Source organism: Malaclemys terrapin, chromosome 3, assembly GCF_027887155.1.
Source record: "Malaclemys terrapin pileata isolate rMalTer1 chromosome 3, rMalTer1.hap1, whole genome shotgun sequence".
Classification (NCBI taxonomy): Eukaryota; Metazoa; Chordata; order Testudines; family Emydidae; genus Malaclemys; species Malaclemys terrapin.
The window spans coordinates 133,004,264-133,025,058 of NC_071507.1; the positions used below are offsets into that span (position 1 = coordinate 133,004,264).

At 43.4% G+C, this 20,795-nt stretch overlaps 1 protein-coding gene across 3 annotated transcripts in view; it reads left to right on the plus strand.

Annotated features, from left to right (window-relative positions):
* Nucleotides 1–2,000: 2,000 nt before the first annotated feature.
* SIM1 (SIM bHLH transcription factor 1) overlaps nt 2,001–20,795 on the plus strand; it is a 63,284-nt gene continuing 44,489 nt past the window's right edge. For 2 of the 3 annotated variants that reach the window (XM_054024589.1, XM_054024592.1), the window contains exons 1-9: nt 2,001–2,278; nt 3,037–3,678; nt 15,230–15,312; nt 16,537–16,626; nt 16,912–17,020; nt 17,154–17,239; nt 18,452–18,651; nt 18,761–18,867; nt 19,736–19,883. In XM_054024589.1, coding sequence (XP_053880564.1) covers nt 3,504–3,678; nt 15,230–15,312; nt 16,537–16,626; nt 16,912–17,020; nt 17,154–17,239; nt 18,452–18,651; nt 18,761–18,867; nt 19,736–19,883 — 998 coding nt within the window. In that variant the 5' untranslated portion in view covers nt 2,001–2,278; nt 3,037–3,503. Of the gene's footprint in view, nt 2,279–3,036; nt 3,679–14,134; nt 14,224–15,229; nt 15,313–16,536; nt 16,627–16,911; nt 17,021–17,153; nt 17,240–18,451; nt 18,652–18,760; nt 18,868–19,735; nt 19,884–20,795 lie in introns of those variants that run through there. The other variant, XM_054024590.1, reaches the window with a different exon arrangement.

Consider the following 20,795-nt stretch of genomic DNA (forward strand, 5'->3'; position numbering starts at 1 on the left):
ATCTACCATAGCATTTATTTTTTAAACTTAAAAAAAATGAATAAGCGTGTTTAGGACTCATCTACTCACAGTATTGGGGCATTTATCCAAATTCTCCCCCACCCCCACAGCGACAGCCATTGTAAATAAGAAATTGGGGCCTGTATCCTTTGGTAAACTGTGTGCGTTACCGTAAACGCTGATGCTATATGCAATTTTCTAGGGTGGGTGCCCACGATTTCCCCGTTTAAATCTGAAAAATTCTGACCATCTGAATCTTTTTCAGACCCAGGGGTGGCATGAAAGGAGCTGTATGCCGTTCAAGCTGCCATATAACTCACGGGATACCTGGCAATGCTAGTCCAGTTGTTGCCCAGATGTCTAAATAGCCTCCAAGAAATGTCAGTGTCATTCTGCAGGCTTATTGCCCTCAAATGGAAACCCGGAGGCAGATGTCACTATTTTTGAACAAACATTTGAACACTCGGCCATAGCAACAGGGGAGGCAAATGTTTAAAATCAGACATTTCCCCCCCACCCTAGTCTTTCCGCCCTCCTCCCCCAGCAGAGAACCCTTTAAAATGTGCGTCTGTGTCAAATCCCTACCTGCACTGGATGTATTGCGTTTGTGTTTGTTTAGTAATGTGTTGCTGCAATAGACCCCAAAAAACAAAAACAAAAGAAAAATGGAGACTATGATAGAAGAAAACGTCTAGCTACTCAAATGAGTGTCTGTTCTTTTTCTTTCTACTATTATATTCACTTTATTTACCAAAATGAATAGAGGGAAAGCTTTTAGTCAAAGGACGGTTTAAAGCGTTAAGCAGCGACCAGTAATCCGCACCTAGAAGATGAAAAGGCACCGTGGAGACTTGAAGTGGTTTATGTATTCTGGGGGATGTTTTGCAAACACTTTCGTACGTTCGAAAACATAATAGTTTTTTTTTGGAAATGTTTTGCGTAGACAGCAAATAGTTCGCTGTAATTTAATTTAAAATAAATAATTTTCTTCATGAAATTCCTGGATTGATCTTTGGTGTTTATTTTCAGAATTTTTTTTAAAAAAGAGTTTTCACGTGTGTCTGGTTTAAACGAACTATTTCCAAGTCCCCCTGACTCCCCCCGCCCCCAGTAATGAACAGGGAGAGCTGCCTGGCTTTCTCAAAGAAGTTACCAAGATCTCCCAGTTTTCAATTCAAGCCCCCATGATTTGAATTCACTTTCAGATAGTTTTAAAGTATCTAAGTCTCGTGATGAGGGATTCTGCAGAGTGTGTATCGAAGAACCCTCCCTCATCGGTGTTTCTCCCCCAGCCTCAGTTCATGTTGTCACCGAGCCTGACAACTCTGAACTCTGCTGGCTCCCAGTTTGTGCGGTTAAAAGGTAACATGCCCGCTGCACTTATTTCCCTCTCCCACCAAACACGGCTGCTGGCAAGAAGAAAAGTGGTTTGAACTACTGATCAACATCATACATAATAGGAACCAAGCCCCTGGAGCCGGAGTGCTCCTTTCCTGCGGGCTGAGTGAGCTCAACAGGGAGACCTTGCATCTTGCAGTCGAGGTGGTGGGTCTCTCCCGCTGCTCAGCGCCAGCACCAGCCCTAGGACTCAGGTGCGGGGCTGGACCGCACAGGCTGGGAGCCGCAGCGAAACATCCTTTCCCGAGCACACCGTCACCAAGGCCCGTCCCCAGGACAGACATAGCGCTGCTCCCGCAGCAGCAGCCTCCGCGCTAGACAGAGCAGTCCCCGCCGGCGGCTGGGTGTGTCTCGCCCGTGGCAACTTGCCTTTCCCAGCGCCCGCTCATTAAGGACGCCAGGAGCCGGGAGGTCAGAGGGCGAACGCTGCAGACCCAGCCCGGCACAAGGGTAAAGGGGTGTGTGTCCGGAACGCGGTGGCGTCACCCTGCCTCTCAGCCAGTGGGAGACCGACCTTTGGGAGACCGGGACCAATAGGAGGCGAGGTGGGCCTATGAGTGGCACTCAGGGAGGGCTAGGCTGAGGCAGGGGGAGAAATGAAGTTGTGCTAAAAGCCTTTTAGCTATAAAGAAGTTATTAGGCATTTCTCAGCCTCAAATTAGGGTTTCTTCATTAATATCAGCTTCATACCCATTACGGGAGAGGGAGTCTGAAACCACATAAAGGGGATGGGAGGGAAGCAGTATCTGTCTACCCATCCGTGCGAGAAGCAATGAGAGAAGCCAACTTTCCCTCTGCTGATATTAATGGTTTCAATTAAAGAGTTGGGCTCCTCACCCTGAGAGAGCTTTCTGCAGACTGCCGGGTGCAGGGACTGAAGGTAGGTAAAAGAAGATCAGCCTCACAGACCAGTGGCAATGTTACCTGTACAAGGGAGAAATGATTCGTGTCTGTATAATTTTGTTTTGCTTCCCCCTTCTGGGATTGCTTTTTGGCTAGTTCTGTCTGTGCGCCGGGTCTAGTTGGACACCGTGCCGCTCTTTGTTTAATATGCTGTTGTTACCTCAATCCCTAGGCAGGACGGGGGGGTAGCATGCGTCCAGAGAATCTAAAAATTTAACTTTCATTCACAGGTTAGAGGGTGGATTTAGAAATCAGACTCCGGCTCACACAACGATGAATTGAGAGAACACACGGAAAAAGTACAAATGCGTTGGGATTTGAACTGTTTGCACGTTTCAATGGACGTAGTAATGTATTAGGGGCTTCTGTTCTGCAGTCCGGGCACTAACATTTAAAGAGGAAGAAGGAAACAATCTAGTTTAGTTTGCAATGGAAAGAGCGCAGAATTTCCCTATTCTTTAAATAAAAACCTGTAACTTCATTTTGGTCATAAAATGTTTGTCTGTGCAGCCGAAATGTGGGTGGAGAATATATGAACATTTATTTTTTCTACCCATTCTCAGCCGCTACTCACCCAGAGATGCAAAAATACACTTTCCATTGTGAGCCTAGTTGAGAAAATGGTGCAACTCGTAAGAGGCTGTTTCTTGATTATTTATTTAAGATTTAATAACATGGTTACCTGTGGCATTGTGTAACAGATCTCTCATCCCAGGAATGCTGTTGTCTTCACAGTGGCACGAAGGAAGTAACCTGTACCTGTTACCCACTGAAGGAGCCGAAGGCCAATCATTTCGGGCATCGGATTGACAGCAGGGAAAAAAAGAGAGGATTATGTCTCTTTTTCGAGAAGCTATGTTTGCAGCACTGAGTAGAAGAAAAGGACAGAATACCTTGATTTGGTTGCTGTGTGGTGCAGGCATTTAGCTCTCTCCGCAGTTACTGGGATTCTCTGAGCTGCATTGGACCTTTTCCTATCCATTTGCATTGTTAATGTTATTTTTAAGTGAATATTTTTTTTAAATTATCACTCCTGGTCTTGAATCTTTTTTATGCCATTTAAAGATTTAGAAGAATAACCCTCTGCGTTCAAAAAACAATGTTTGATGCTTCTGGAAGATGAATTGTAATTGAAAGTTTCTCCCCTCTTTGGATGAATCTGGGGAGCTCAAATTGTAAGAAGGAAGGGGGAAAAAAACACAATGAAAGAGAAGTCCAAAAATGCTGCCCGGACTAGACGGGAGAAAGAAAACAGTGAATTTTATGAACTGGCTAAATTACTGCCTTTGCCCTCAGCTATCACCTCTCAGCTGGATAAAGCCTCAATAATCAGACTCACCACCAGCTATTTAAAAATGAGGGTGGTTTTTCCTGAAGGTAGGTGACTTTACTGAAAATGAATATTTGCCCCCATTCTAATTCCAGTCCAGATGATCGTTTACTCTTATGTAAATTTCATCTGGCAGTGTATAATTCCTGAAGGAAGGAGTCCTGTGTTGTCCCTTTTCTCTGCCGTAAATACTTTCACTTCACTTCAGTACATATGGGACATGTTTGGTTGGGGACCAACAGTGCTTTTGTCAACACTTCAAGATACTGAGCTCAGCTGCGTATTCTACTAAAACAAACATGACTTGTTCTTTTCTACTATGTAAGATCTGCATCCCTTGCGAAGCACGTGTATAACAAAAAAGGGCAATCCACCCATATTTATAGCTATATGAAGGGGAGTTAATATATGGGTAAATATTTACATAAGTCTATGCTAAGTCTTAAAGCCTTAGTTCAAGAACTGAACCACAGTTTACAGGTACAACGCTATACAAATAAATAACAAATCCAAATAAACCTTGATTGCATTATGAATGTGGTGTCTCCTGGTCTGAAAGTCATTAGGACGGTTGGGTGATGTTAAATGATCTCTGAAATATTTAATAATAGTTCTACACCCAGAAGAATTGAAAATCCCTGTAATCCTATGAAAATGGGGTCCAAGTTTGGGCCTGATCCTATTCCCATTGAAGTCAATGGCAAACTTTAGGTTGATATCAGTGTAAGAAGGATCAGTCTAGTCTGTTTAGTAAAATCAGGGTTCGGAGTTCTTATATACTTTAAAAAGTCTTGCCGTTAACCAAATCTAGGATTGAAAGTTAATGTTTAAAATGTCTAGATCCGCTGCCAAGCAAAACAAACACCAGGAAAAGTTAAGAGGGACTATTCATCGCTAAAGAGGGACTACACAAAGTTCGCTTGTATCTTGAATCTATTTCTTTTAATGTGAGGGAAAAATTAGTGAAAAAGCCTGCACGAATATTTTATGTAGATTCACCTGAATGGAGTATCCTGTATGTGGAAGAGAAAACTATGAAACGGGAAATTCTTCCAATCGAATTAATAACATGACTCACATATACAGCTTGAACAGCTCCCAGGATACTGTATTTTACAAAGGAAGACTGGCTATTTGATCGAATCTGTTTCTATCAGGAGATGGGAAAAGTAGGGCAATAGATTAGTCTTCGCATTTTTAAAAGTCTGATTGAAAATCGAAGTTGTTCGTTATTAAATTATACTTTTAGTGTAAGTATGTGAGGGGTGATATCTATATTTGGATACGGGAAGATTTTTTTCTGTCAGATTGTTTAAAACTGCTTTTTTTAAAGGAAAAAAAACCTCTTGACAGTAACTTCTAATCTATTGCATGTTGAAGTAATTTCCTTAAGCAATAAAATCCATCTCCTAATAACTTGAAACCAAGCGAGGAGATTAATCAAAGCTGTAGCACCTGAAAGGTAACAAAATAAATGAAACTGCACATTCCTATTGTGGCTGTGATTTGCCGGCTTGAATATCATTAGACGAGGCTGCCTTCTGTTTAAAAAGAGATCGAGTTGTCCTTTATACTGTCAACGCGCACTTTATAAAAATAAAGCTATTGCAAACTCTGATGGCCGTGATGTTCCTAAAAGGATTATTAGCAATGATTTGTCAACTCCTGCAGTCTCAGTAGGCTACCTTTCTGCGTGATTTCGAGCAGGTCTCGTCAATTATTGGTGCCTCTGTAGCGGGTTGTTTGATCAGAAGAAGCATATGGTGTTTCTTGTAGGCTGTGAGTAATCATGGGAAGAGAAGAATAGCTGATCCTAGTCCCTCAGTGCCAAAGCAGAATGTTTGAATGCACTAGGGAATTGTGTGGCAAAGTGCACCATAGCCAGAGCTGCTGCTGTCCAAAACATATGCCAATTTGTGCAGAGAGACCAGGGAGGAGGCTAAATGGGTTTTTTAACGCAGCAAACCCCTCAGAGTCTAATTAAAGGCAAACTGAAAGTTAAAATAATAATAAGGAAGCAGGGATCGAAGCTCTTTCCAGTGTAGTTCTCAAAGAGCGCAGATATTGTGTGGGAGAGAGACAGAAACGAGCACACGACCGTTGTGAGGGCTTGATTTTGTAGACAGAGCCACACGGCATATATTCCTCTCTCTCTCTCTCTCTTTATTTGCCCCTCCGTCTGTGTAGGGCAGGCGCAAAACCACCGAAACAGCAGCACAAACGCGCGCGTTGTATTAGCGGTGCTTGTTTCTGCAGCCAGCGCCACGCAGAATATATTCTCCCTCCTGCGTATTTTCTACTGATTCCTTGTGAGTGAGCAAGAATGGCAGGCACGCAGTCCCACACACGCACTGTTGCTTGTTTCTGGCGAGATGAATACGGAATAGAGTCTGCTCCTACCTCCAACTCTACGTGTCTGCGTGTGTTTATGCAGGTGTAGAAGCGGGGCCCCGACTTCGGGTACATCGTTTATTTCCCAATTTATTGATGACCTCGAAACTCACCGGCCCTTGAGCAGAGGGAAGCCACTGGTGAGTTCTGCCAGGCCATCAGTAAGGAGTGGTGGGTCCACCCTTTCCAGTCTGAGACAGGATCAGTCTAAGTTCGGATCGGAGCTGAGGGACAGTTTTAGGGCAGTTTTGGGAGAAATATGGGGGTCGGTCTCGCCAGCAGAGGCAAGAGTGTGAAATTAACGATGGGATGTGGATAGGAGGCAAAGAAATTATGTACCAGTAGCAAAGGGGTTACTGAAGGAGGTGGCAGGCTACAGAGAGAGGGTATATTTAAAGGTGGGAACCTTCTCATTATATTTCCCCCGGAAGGGAAATGATACAAACTTTTGGGAGCGAGACAGACTACTGACTAAAGCCTACGGATAAGAGGCTCAAGAAGATAGAGAAATAACGTGTCACCTCAAGGCTTTCTACCACAAACCTATTATTTAAATGTCTGGCTGGAATAACTTTACCTGTATCTAACTAACAGTTCTTGTGCAACTACTAAAACAACTGCCCTCTTAAAATAATGAATTCAAATCTATCTGGGCCGTGATTATATGTGAACGGATTAAAATGATTATATGTAGAAAGACATAGATACTATCTGCTCAGGCACAGAGCTGTGCATAGACCGAAAAATAATGTGCGAACATCTTTCTGTGTATAATTCCTTTTGAACAGCTTTTATATGATCAGCATGCAGATACATTTCGGATTCATTATTTTAAGAGAGAAATTGTTTTACGATTAAAATAAAGAGAGTGGGTGGATGGATAAGCATAGCGTTATCATGGTGCAGTTTCCTATGCTTATTTGAAAAATAGGAATAATTGTATATTGAATACAACTCAAATTTCTAATGTAAGAAAGAAAGCGAACATTAAATTACAATAAGCAAAGATTTTAGATGAATTCTTGGCTCTCTGAGCTGTGGCGCAAACGTAGTATTTATCCTCCTTGGTTCATGTTTAAGATACAATTGAATTCTTCAATACCAATAAAAAAGCTTGGTTAAAATACTTAACATTTCCCGTTTTCCCATTCACAAGTCTGCTGTAAATTAAACCTCTCAAGGGGGAACTCTATTATAGTTGAAAACAGCGGCTTGGTCAGCTTGCATCCTTTTGGTCCAGGGAGTTAAACCTCCATGGAGAAGACAAACAGGAGCTTCCAGTGGCCAGCTAACTTTTGGAAGGCCTGCAGTTCTGGTAAATCACTAAGGGGCCGTACCGTGCCATCAATTTTTAAGCACAACTCCATGTTGAATTCAGTAGGGAGTTCTGCTTTTAAAAACAAACCGACGACAAGATATGGCCCTGAAATCGCAATTTACCATTAAAGAGTTGAAACGCCGAGTCTAATACAGCTTTAGAAAATTGTAAGGAGCAAACATCCCCCGTGTAGCAAATAGCTCAAAAAATTTCCTTGATTGTGTGTGTGTGTGTGTGTGTGTAAAAATATATTTTTTTTCGTAGAACGAGAACTAGTAGTTTAACATATTTTGATAAGTCCATGCTATTGTCTCGTTGCGAAAATAGTTTAGGAAAACGATCATGAAAATTGTTTGTAGGTAGTCTACACAGAAAGGCGCTTAAATTCACAGACTCAAGCAAAGGGCACTGTTTAAATAAACCTTTACAGAATAATAATGGCTAGCATTTCAATACTGAAATCTTTAATCTTATTTTATTTTAGGGGCTAAACGACTAACCGAAAACAAAAATCCGTTTCCCACGTGGATAGGTGATTTAATGCTGTTTTTCTTACTGCTAGGGGAAATGATTGAGCATTAGGTTTCAATGTTTATTTTCTTACAGAAGTTTTTCTCATTTAAAAGCCTTTAAGCTTCAGTTTACTCTCCAGGCTGCCTCTCTGTGTTTAATTCTAGTTTTGAGTGGATTTAAAATGTGAAGTGCAGAACTAAACTTCTTGCATAACAGTTGCAAAAGCAGATTTGTGTGCCAGAAAGCGCATATCAGATCAATGGTGAAATATTTTCTTCAGCAACACCCCCTCTCTTTTGCTAATAAAAATTGGTTTAAAAAAAAACCTCGGCGGATGCTTTTCAGCATTCATATGAATACCATGTGAAATAGCGATTTGGTACAATCGTTGTCAGGATAGCTACCTGTGAACAAAATAACTTTGATTTGGATTATTTGATAATACCGACCTGCATGAAATTCCAAATTTGTGGCTGCCGTTTTAGTTTGGCATTGCAGATCGTGGCTTACATTGTAAAGTGTCATTACATTGCCGTGTGTGTGTGTGTGTGTGTGTGTGTGTGTGTGTTAGAAGCAAAATGCTGGTATTTTGTTGTGTAGTGAATCAGCGCAGGTAGCATTTCTCTGTTCCCCTAGCATTGATGCTTATGTAGGGACTATTTCTTTAGGGAATAAATACGGATATTAACTAAATCTTTGTTTCAAATGAACGCATTTGGTTTATCGGGCTAATAATTTTTTAGAGAGCTTTGGTAATGGCATCCGCAGACACTTCGAAATGAGCAGCAATTTTTTGTAAATACTTTTTCATTTCATCTGGACCCTCCAAGGAAGAATTGATGCTTATTCGCAGTCTCAAATGTCTGGGATTTTAGTTATCGTTGACTAGTACCTGTAGGATTAACTAAGAAATCATCTATGCTAGGAGGTAGCAAAACAGGCCATGGATAGTAAACCAATTAAACGGTTAATAAACTCAGGTTGATTCCTGCATGCAACACCCTGTGCCTTTTTTGTTTTGTAGGGCGGGTGGGGTTTTACCTTTGAGAGTGGGAGAAATGACCCTCTGGTTAGCTGGTCTTCCCCCAAAGAAACTACAGTAAGAGAGAAGAAAGTAGCCCTGCTGGTGCGGGGCGATGAGGAAGCACGAAAGGTGCTGCTTTAGGAGCTGCATACGGACTCTGGGGTGAAATGCCTGTGCACTTATAAAGCTTTATGAGGGGCTTCACCTGGCCGGCTGCATGGAGGCAACATATGGGGAAGGGAAGGTGCTGCTGCTTACATGGGTGGGCCACGCACTTTGCTCCGGCAAACTGCGCTGCGCCCTGGGCTTCCGGACCCCTAGCGCAGCCTTCTTCCTCTTCGCCTTTCGCACCCATTTGTAGGGTCCCGCTGCAAAGACGCTGAGACTCCGGATGCCAAACAGCGGGCAATTGGGAATTCCCTCGCGCTTGAGCTTCACTTGTAATGGCTGCCTGTGTCATTTCATTTCCCTGGATATGTGAGTGAGTGTGCTGCCCGTCAGGTTTGCAGAGGAAAACAAATCCGAAGCAAGAACATTAGGTGCCCAAAGAGAACAGCACAAATCGAATTCAGGTGTGCTGTGCTCTCCTCACTATTAAAATGTTCGTTTAATTACATCGTATCACTTTGTTGGGCCTGATTTGCAGTCCTCCCCCAAGCAAAAAATGACCTATTGAGGTCCCTTCCGGTCCTACACTTCTATGAAAAAAGCAGCCCTTTTGAGGTCAGTGGGCGAGTCCACTGAATGTATTTATTTATTTTCCCAGAGTAAGGACCACAGGCTAGATGGATCCTATTCTGTAGTCTTTATTTAGGCAAAACTCCCGATTAACTCCAAGAGACATTTGCCAGGGTAGGCGGTGCAGGATCTGGTCGAGGGTTGAAGACTAGATAGATATATTTTATTCAGTGTAAGTACAGAAAATCAGAATCAAGACCTGCCTGAGGCAAAAGCGCCTGCTGATTTAAAGGAAAGTTTTGCCTGAATAAAGATGGCAGAATTGGAGCACACTGCTATAAAATAAATTCAGTATTTCTATTCGAACTGTATGTTTGGTCCTATTTTAAATAGGTTTAACATATCGCTGGTTTATTTATATGGCTGTAGACCCCCACATCTAACTAAATATATATTTAGTGCACATTTTTTACGAGGAGGGTTGTGCTGGCATTGCTTAATTTTGTACTCAGCATTACAGATTTCCAGAGCGCAGCCTGGAAATGCATTCCCCACCAAAGGCCAAACACTCTTACAAAGTTTAGTGTAAACGAGGATAAAGGGCATAGCAAAACGGTGCCTAATTTTTCAGGTAGTGACCAGCACCACTCCTCTGAAAACAAAACTCCTTCAGGCGTCTGAGAATGGGAACTTCAAAACGGAAGCATTCACAACCCCTAGTCACCCCTTAACCATTGTTTTTACTGGTCTGAGTGTGATTTCCAAACGGGAACGCAAAGTTGGTTGGTTGGTTGTTTTCTCTCCGGTGAATCCGGATTGTATGACCCATAGTTTATTGGGGAAATAATCATTTCAAAAGCCAGCAAGTGAAAACAAAACCGATAAGGGCTTGCATCTCCAGCCAACCCCTCTTCACTACTCCCAAACAAAGGAAGGGGAAGAGGGTAGCGAGTGTTTCAGAGCTGCAGATGCACACAGAGAGCTTCCTGGCCTAGCAGATCTGCCAGTGCTGAAGAGGTGGCTGTGCCTTTTGGAATCACATTCTTCCTACCCCTCTCCCCGTTTGTTTAATTAATTTTATTTTTCCTAGATCAAATTAGAAACTATTGGAAGGGATATCTTCTTCCATTCCTTTGCCACCGTTGGATGGCAAATAAGCGCCCGGGTATTGCAGCCAAAATGCTATTGGGCAGAAACTACACTGTATGTATCAGCCCAGTTTTGCCCCTGGTTGCTAGCATTAAGGACTGAATCAATCGAATGGTGGGGGTGGATATGGTTAGATCAAAGCTGTTGGTTCTTAAAGCGTTGGGGAGGGAAGTGTCCGTGTGAACTCCAGTGGTCTGGCGGTGTATGGATGGAAATGAAACATTTTAAAGCCCAGAAAGGTCCCTTGTGATTCAGCTGATGTGGCTAATGCACTGACACCAGAAAAGGCAAAGAAACGTTTTCTGTGGCCTTTAATTTGTGAACGTTAAATGCATTTCCACAGAGAAGTTATTAAAATAAAGAATGAGTCAGCGTCCTCAGTCCCAAACATGGTAGCGTCCTATGATATATTCCTGCAAAGCGCTGAAACTGGTTTAATAGCCGAAGCAACATTCCAGGTTGGCTAGAACGCCTTCTTCTCTCTCCTAAAGATGGGCAGTTCCTTGTAGCCTAAATTGTTTATCTTCTTATAAGAAATAACCTCGAGTGGAGGAGGCTGTTATGTAGGGGCTATAACCTATATTTTGTCAAGAGTAGAAAATTCATTCCGAAGGAAAAGCTCGATCAATTTATTTTTGCTGCTTGCAATAACACAGCTGGATGATGCCTTGAGCCCACGCTAGACTGTGGCTCATCATTCATTCGCCAAGAACTGGCCTAAATGGTGCCTGTGGGATTAGGTCAATTTTAGTGGATCTACTTCGCTTCATTTGGTTACTAATTGGTTTCTTGTTTTATAAATCGAAATCTCATTTTCAGGAAATTACAAAGCCCATGCAGCCAGTCCATTGAGGTAATCCGTGGGTCAGGGGGTATTTTAATACAATGCATCAGGTATAAAGCAACAGTAAAACTTCGCCTAGATTTTCAAATGAAATGTGAGCCAGCTAGCGCTTTAGATCCATAATAGATACATCCCTTCTAAGGCTACTTATGTAAATATGATAAACCAGACTTTGATGGAGGTGGGGGGGCTCAGGGAGGAAAGCAAATTTTATCTACTAAGGTTAATGTGGCATATCTTGGAAATCTTCCAAAATAGATTATGTTTTGCTTTGTTTTCGGCCACTTTAGCTGGGAAAATCCTTTGCCTAAAAGCGCTTTAGTTATCCTTCCCCTCACAAAGCTGCTTGTTTCTATTCCAAACCTATTATTCTGTTCGCCTCTCCAAATTACAAGAGAATCTTTAGATCTTGTTTCCAGTGTAATCCTGAAGCGAAAAGGAAGCTGATTTCCTTGTTTTGTTTTAAATAGACAATCAAAGGATTTGTAGAATTTTCTGCGGTAGGTCAAGTGCAAGAAATCACAGTTTACCCCCCTCGCTAAAAGAAAATTGGGTGTTAAAACGAATAGACAGGCAGATAAAAAAAAGTTACATCAATGAAGAGTTTTTTTCTGCACAACCCTTTAAAAACAGAATTTTAAAGGGCATCAGGATAGCAATGGGCTGGGGTGGTCGGAAGGATTGGCAATGAATAAAAATAGTCTCTAACTTGAAAGCACTGAAACACCTGGAAAATACAAAGAGCTGTCTCATATTGTGGGGTTTCGAAAAGCCGGTTCTGGTAGACAAGTGAAAACATTTAATTATAAAACATTAACTTAGACACAGCTAAACAGCGAAAGGTTTCCACCTGACACATAAAAAAAGGAGTGCAATGCTCCGTGAAAAAAAGTTAACCTGTAATGTAGATGGGCTATTCATTAACCCGCAAGGGTAGGGCTATTTTCCCTTTTAGGAGCAGCATAATTAGACCCGTTAACTCGGATTAATAAACAACTTAGAACCTAGGCAAGGAATTCAGCCGCTGTATTAAATACAGAAATCCGTCTTCCTGATACTCCGGGTAGGACATTTTATGCAAAGTGGTGCTTTTTTCTCACTTTAATAGGCTTTATTGTTAAGCACAACCAAACCAAACCTTCGAAACGTGTACTTAATCAAAATTTCATAGGGGAATTTTCGGTCTTTCTCTGGAAACGATGCAACCTTTGCAGGATAATGTTAGTGCTTGTTAATTTCAAGAGGAAATGTGGTGCCTGTTAATTTGACCACGCGCTTTCCACGGTGTATATGCTTTCCAGTATCTTCCCCGCCACCGTCTCATGAATGAAATCGTTTACTACTGCGTTTGGGTAGTAAAAAGGGTTAGAAGTCAGTGCGTCTGTGGCTCGCTTGCTGTCTAACGGGGAGATGGGATGATTGCTTTCGGGGGCAGCACAATTGTCAATTATTATAGAAGCGCGTAAGGTGCAGACTTCTCCCATAACCCTTTACCTCGGGGCTCTGGAAAGTCACTGGGAACCTGCTATTGAGCAGAAGGAACTAATCCCAAGGACCCTGCTGCCGGCCGGCATTTGGCGAGATGAAGGATCAGGGGATAGAGGCAGAGGTATATGTATGGGGGGGCGGGGGAAAGGCAGTCTATTGAGGCCCCTGGCCGAGGGAGAATTGAGGAGAGGAGGGGTATTACCCCGTTTGCAGGGGAGGCGAGAAAAGCGTAGAGGCAGAAAGGAGAAGAGAGATGCTGGCATGGGGAAGAGGGGAGGGATGTAAACAGAAGAGGAAGAAGTGGAGATTTAAGGAGAGAGACTCTTGTGGAGAACTGAGAAGGGGGTAGGAGAGAGATGGTGAGCGAGGAGGGGCTGGCGCTGCTAAAAGCTCTGGCCTATTGAAGGAGGGATGGAGAGGAGAAATGGGGGAAAGGATGGCTGAAGAGAGAGAGAGAGACAGAGAATGCACGGCCTGAGAGTGGGCGCTTCAGTGTTTGAATAGCGGTAGAGAAATCGTTAGCTTTATTTAGACGTGTAAACACCCAGGTGAGCCCGGTCAATACTGAGAGGGAGTTAACTGCTCCACATCGCCTCCATTCCCATCCCTTGTTTGTTTGCATCTGAATAAACGAAAAACAAGCCGCGAGGAGTTTATAAAGGGCTAATTCTGCGGGAGGCTGTCCCTGCTTGGACCCGGTGTTCGCCTCATGGCGGTTTGCTCTGCGCAGCCATCAATCACTTTTTTTTTATTCACTGCTAAGCCTTGTTTAATGGTGTAAGCATAAAAGGTTTTAATCGCTAAATTGAAATTATTTCAGCAACAGCATTGCTAAACTGTTTATGGGTAATGCCTTTTAACTCCGGCACAGTCCGTTCCATCCGGCTCCTTTCCCTGGCCTTTTGCATATAGGAAAACAAGCACACATTGAAACATTAGCCACGTCCGGGGATATTCCTTGTTGAATCCAACTAGACGGAGTATTTGGAAGCAGATCATTCACAGTGAAGAGAGTTCATTCCTTCAATGGGAGAGAGAGGGCCTTGTATGTCGTGGGGAAGAGGGTTTGATTGGGAAGAGAGGAGCTGGTACCTTGGTTAGTGAGTGACTCCGACCGCTTCGGAAGTACATTTATGCACTGTCTGGTGCTGTCGCGACACTGCAGCTATGGAAAGAAGTCGAGAAAGGTAGTTTACTTTTAGTGGCATACGTTAAAGTGGAAATAAATTTTAATAAAATGCAGGGACCCGATCTTGCATCCCTGGAGCACCCAAAAGCTCCTATTGAAGTCGATAGACAGATGAGGAATGAAGGATCGGGACCTTATTCGGGATTTACACCATATCGCTGATCAAATCAGAAAGTTATCTTGATGGCCAGGTTACATTTTAAAGCCAACCCAATATATAGCCTGGTCTACATATTCAGCTTGTTAATTTCTTGGGAGGTTGTGCACAAACAATACAAAACATTCGTTTCTGGAAGAGTCGGCAAACACACGAAATAAAATACTCACATACCTGAGTTATCCTTCTCTAATCGAATAATACTGAATAACAGCAATGCTGTATTTCATTGGCTTTACAACACTTAAATCGTTCTGAACTGCATTCAAGTCCTGTTAACCGCATCATTCTGTTGAAATTAAATATTTCTTTTTGGGTCTCATTTTGATACCTCGCAATGTTGTTGTGTAATTTTTCAATGAGGTCAGAAGCAAAGATATTGTACTACCTTTTCTTCCGGGAAGCTACTTTCTTAGGGTGACCAGACAGCAAGTGTGAAAAATCGGAACAAGGGGTGGGGAGTAATAGGAGCCCGTATAAAAAAAAGCCCCAAATATCGGGACTGTCCCTATACAATCAGGACATCTGGTCACCCTATACTTTCTAGAAGCCATTGTCCAGGTTGAATAGCGTTTTATCTGGAGCCGGTTCCCTGGCATAGTTGAGTTCACTCAGTTCTTATTAATGAATTTTACTGGTAATTCCAACATAGATATCCCCTCCCCAAACAGGAATTAGATTTTAAAATACTCAGCAAGGGAATTATTTCCGCTTATTCAACTACTAGAAAACGTTTTAAAGTGTTTGGTTTTCTTTGTTTTAGTTTCAAATAAACCATCCCTGACTGGCCAATGAGAATTTGTATCTTGTCGTCTCACTTTAATTTTTGTGTGTCTTAAATAAACAGGACTTGGCGAAGCCTGGGGCCATACTAGTCGAACCAGCCCTTTGGATAATGTTGGACGGGAGCTGGGATCCCATCTTTTGCAGGTACTGGCCTGGAAACGCGAGCCATTTGGTATTAATGATTAAAGAGATCGTACCATATTCTGAGCTTTTAATTATTCCCTTGTCTAATCTTTAACTGTTCACGTGCTTCACAAAAGGAGAGTCCAGAATTGTGAACAGTGTGGTGGAATTTATCTGTCACGATCCTTTGCCTCTATCACGGTACAATGGGCTGCGCAGCGCCTCTCAACTTGCTGGAGGCCAGTCTATGTGTCCGAAGGAGAAAGTGGTAGCTTGATTTGGTCCCTAATCTCAACAGCCTTGTCAGTCAGCAGGGTGAAAAGATTTGTGAGTGTAGTTGTCTTGTTCTGAGAAATCTGCTGAGCACAAACACGTGTCTTTAAAGTGGTGCAAGGTGACAAGAAAAGTGGGAGAAACCGTAGAGAGGATTCAGGGGGCTATTTTGAGGAGTACATTTTATATGTACAGGTGCCGCAAACGGTTAGAAAGCCTTGATCCCATGGTAGTTAGAATAAACATTGATTAATTAAAGACACAGAAAATATTAATTCAGCTATGACACAATTGAAAACTCACTGTTGCCTAAAGGATTAACAAAGGAATATTAGTGATTACAATCCTAGCTATTCAGGCATTTGGTACTGTGGGGTCTTGCAGCATTTTATACCCGCCTCTAATAAACAGAGGCCTGTTCTTCTCTCAGTGCACACAAATAACGCTTATTAAATCTATCTATCTATCTATCTATCTATCTATCTATCTATCTATCTATCTATCTATCTATCTAATCTTAACAAGCCTTTTACATAGTTCTGTCCGTTTCAAACGTTATTTACATTGTGGAGAGTTTTAGATCGTTCCTTGCTCGCTGTAATCTCTTAAGCAAATATGTAAGAATTAAAATCTCTACTGAAATCGTAGATGGGGGATGGAAGTGTTCAGTATTTCTCCAGTGGGAACGGTCAGCAAAGCCCAGGCTGGGAGCTTCTGTTCTTGCTGCTTTGGAGTCTTAGGTTGATTCATTGTCACATTTTATTACAGAGCCATTTCAAACAGGTCCCCTGTTTTGAGGTGTGTTATGTTCATATCCTGGCCCCGTTAAGCGGATCTATTGAAATGATGTTCCAGCTTCCTCCCACCCTCCAACTCTTTTAGTAATGAAAGCCAGGCTGGAATCCCCGATCTGCTAAATCAATCCCAGGCACACGTAGTTCACAGATATGTGGTGTCTTCTTTTCCTTGTAGACGTTGGATGGCTTCATATTTGTTGTGGCTCCAGACGGCAAGATCATGTACATTTCAGAGACGGCCTCCGTTCATCTGGGTTTATCACAGGTAAGTGGACAGGTTGCCCACTAACGGCTTATACGTGCGTGTGACAGGGCATAATTCCCCTATCTATATCCCTGTATTTTCCAGAGGAGATGTACAGCTGCCTCTAAGCGATTTGCTTAAACCGGAGCTAGTGTGAATGGCAACCCAGACAAAGCCAGGACACTGTAATTGTCTGTGTGTTTATAGAGCTGTACCACTGGAGCAGATGGCCGCACATCTAGCACCAGCTACATACGCACGCTATGTCAATGGCGAGAAAGATGAAATCCTCCTCTTCCTTCACAGGTAGAGCTGACCGGAAATAGCATTTACGAATACATCCACCCTGCTGATCACGATGAGATGACCGCGGTGCTCACAGCTCACCAGCCCTACCACTCTCACTTCGTGCAGGGTAAAGTACATTCTCTCTCCCGGCTTGGCCTCAGCGCCTGTGCGGATGTGGGTTCTGCATTGGAAGCGAAGCCATCAGGTGCCACCAGGCCCCGCTGCCCTTTTCTCACTGGTGCCTCTGCCTTTTCCCCTAGAGTATGAGATCGAGCGCTCCTTTTTCCTAAGGATGAAGTGCGTCTTGGCTAAGAGGAATGCGGGGCTGACCTGCGGGGGCTACAAGGTGCGTGGACAGGAGTCACCAGAGGTTCCTGCTCAGAAGGATGGGAAGTGCATGTTAGAGAATGTCTGTGCTTGGCTAGGCCGCTGGGTCTTGCGGTGTGAAAGCAGGGGACTAGCAGTCAGAATGAGACCTCAGCCCATTTGAGCGATTTCAGCGGGCAGGACGTTTCTAAAGTGTGGGTTTCGTGTTCAGGCCCAGAGTTTCTCTTCGGGTTGCAGATACATGAACACTCACCACAAAGCCAAACTCAGCCAAATCCCCCAAGTTTTGCCAGAATTTGTAGTAGAAACCAAGCAAAACCCACTGAAGTTCCCCTGTTTCTGTGGAAACTGTGAGCTGACCCATTGCAAACCTTTGGGCGAACTTGGATGGACTTTTAAAAAAGTTTGTAAAGGCTCTTCAAATTAGGTGAAGTTCTCCTAGTCTAAGGTCCTGTCAGGTATCTCCTCCGAGTCTTAGTTTTAGGTACCTCTGTTCAGGACTCCTGGGTTCTATGTCTCACAAACATTTTATGTGACGTTTGCCTCTCAGCATCTCTTTGCGTCAGCCGACTCTTCCGTAAAATGGGGAAGAATAATGATTGTGAGACTAAATTCATTAATACACATACATCGCTCTGAGTTCCTGCAGGAAAAAGGCATTATAATAAAGTATTATTATAACATCAAAATATATATACTATGTATATGTGTGAAATGTGTATAAATCTATATCCACATACATATACCATACACATATGGTGTCTAATACATATCTATGTAACGAACACCTTACACATATTTATTTACGTATATACACGCACCTAATCTACACTCACATACATCTTGTGTGGGTGAAATTACAAATATCAGTTGTGAACAATCTGGCACCACTTCGTCTTTCTGACTGTTGCAATGTTTAGAGGAATAATAAAAGCATAGCTAGGCCTTGATCCCAATCCCACTTGAATCCCTGGAACAGCCCCCACTGACTTCGATGGGTTTGGATCAGGTCCTGATTGCTGAATTGTTCTATAGGGAAAAGAATCTCTCTCTGTCCAGGACCATGGTAACAGGCAAATTCCTATGACACTGCGCTGCTCTCCAGTAGGCTGTATATTTTGGGTGCTGGCCACCTTTAAGGTGCCCACCCGTGTAGTATGTGTGTTTTCAAGCGCGAGCGATTTCCCTGATGTACGCAGGGCGTGACGTGTCCCTGTCTTGTGTCTGGCAGGTCATTCATTGCAGCGGCTACCTGAAGATCCGCCAGTACAGCCTGGACATGTCCCCCTTCGATGGCTGCTACCAGAACGTTGGCTTGGTCGCTGTTGGCCACTCGCTACCTCCCAGCGCAGTGACAGAAATCAAGCTGCACAGCAATATGTTCATGTTCCGGGCCAGCCTGGACATGAAGCTCATCTTCTTAGATTCCAGGTAGCCGGTTTGCTTTTTAAACTCAGACTCCGGCCCCGCTCTTTCCTGTCCGGCTTCGCTCTCTGCCCGGTCACTTATTGGTGGATGCTTCTGGCTCTCTCTTCCACAGGGTGGCTGAGCTGACGGGTTACGAGCCGCAGGACCTGATAGAGAAGACCCTTTACCACCACGTCCATGGCTGTGACACTTTCCACTTGCGCTGCGCTCACCATTTGTGTAAGGAGTCCTGTTTGCTAAAGCACAAGGGAGTAACCGCCTCCTCCCCCACCACCACCCCCAGGACAGCTCCTCTGAGGCCTGATGTTAGCCTTTTCCCTCTAAACCCGGACTTATTTGATTTACACCTAGGACGAAATCGGGGCTGGGAGAGGGTGGGGAGTGGACAAGGAGCAGTTGCATTGGGTCTCTAACTCACCGATGCTTTCCCTCAGCAACCCGTTATGAGGAAAGAACTAAAGCGATCAAATCTCAGACATTTCAGTTGGGAATCTTTTCCCGGCTCCAAAAGGGCCTGCCAGTAAAAATCCAGACTCCCTTTCTCCAGCCTCGCAATGCCACACGAATCTTATGTACACATTTCTTTGGAACAGTCATATTCCGAGTCGTAGATCCGATTTTTATTTCAATATCACGCTGACATTAATACACGGGGGGGGAGGTGAATGAATGAAAAAGATATTCGTTTCCTGTAAGTTTTCTTCCCAATTATAGAAAATGTAACGGGCACAAGTAGACGCAAAACCCATTTTAAATATTCTTTATCAGAAAAAATACCCCCCCCCCAGTAGTGGACTGTGCATTATTATTTATTATTGTGAAACAGTTAGAGGCATGTAGTTTCCTTTGCACTCTGTGAACATTGTTTTTTTGTTAATGTGCTGACATGAATTGGTTACCCCGGAGACACATAAGTGATGGGATCAGTTGTTGTTTGGAAATTTTCCGGACATGAATTTATCTGCACTAAGCCCGCACCTCTGATGTCAGTGGGAGCTTTCTCATTCTCGGGGCGGGGGCATGCAAGGAGCAGCAGTACTCCACTGAGGTCCTTTTCTTTCCTTTCCTTCTTTTGTATCTTCCGCAGTGCTCGTGAAAGGGCAGGTGACCACCAAATACTACCGCTTCCTGGCCAAGCACGGCGGCTGGGTGTGGGTGCAGAGTTATGCCACCATCGTGCACAATAGCAGGTCCTCCCGGCCACACTGCATAGTCAGCGTCAACTACGTCCTCACGTAAGTGAGCCCAGGGGCTGCTCTAAACTATGCGGAGCGAGGCGCGCCAGACGGGAAAGGCCTTGTGGAAACGCATGGATAAAAAGGGGCCCTGCCCCACCACAGCGAAGCGCGTTGCTTGGAACAGACCTAGCTCCACAATCTCTCCCTTCCTCTTAGCCTAGGTCTGCTAAATCCGCTCACTGCTGCAACTGACCAGAGCAGACACACCTGGTTGGCTGGGAAACCCAGGGAGCACTTTCATCTCGATGAAAGGTTCCCGTCTGACTTTTCTTTTTTCCCTCTTTCGCTAGGGAAAAGATTTAGAGGTTTGTCGCCCACATATTCGGCTCCCTCTCGCTCTCTTTTTACAGTTTAAATGTACCCAGCTTTAAATAAAATTTAATGCAGCGTCAGAAAAAAAAAGGGTTGAATGTACGGAGTTATTTATACTTAACAAACAGGACATCTGTTTTTCTTTTCAAAAATCTGGGGTTTGAAGTTCTTAATATCATCCAGAGTCTCTATCAAAGCTCTGAGATTTCTTTTTTGTTCCGAGAGAGTGAGCCTTATATTGAACCACAAAGAAAGTTTCAGTGACCAGAAGGTTCTCAGTTTAACCTATCCCACCTCCCCCAAGGCAAAAAGGTTCAGAGTTAATGCTGAAAATCTTCGCTGTACTTCTTAATTCATCCCATTATACTTGGGTATTGCAGGAGTATCAGACCTGTATGATACCTGCTGCATAAACTGCAATACCTAGGTCCAATGGGTGAGTTATAATTACCTCCGGCAGGTTGGCTGGACTTATTTATTATGATAATAGTAATATTATTTTTATAGAAATAGTGATTGCTGCGGGCAGAAGTGATATGTCATTTGGATCATGTGACCTGTTTGTTTTGGCAGTGAAGAAAACATGATTACTGTAAG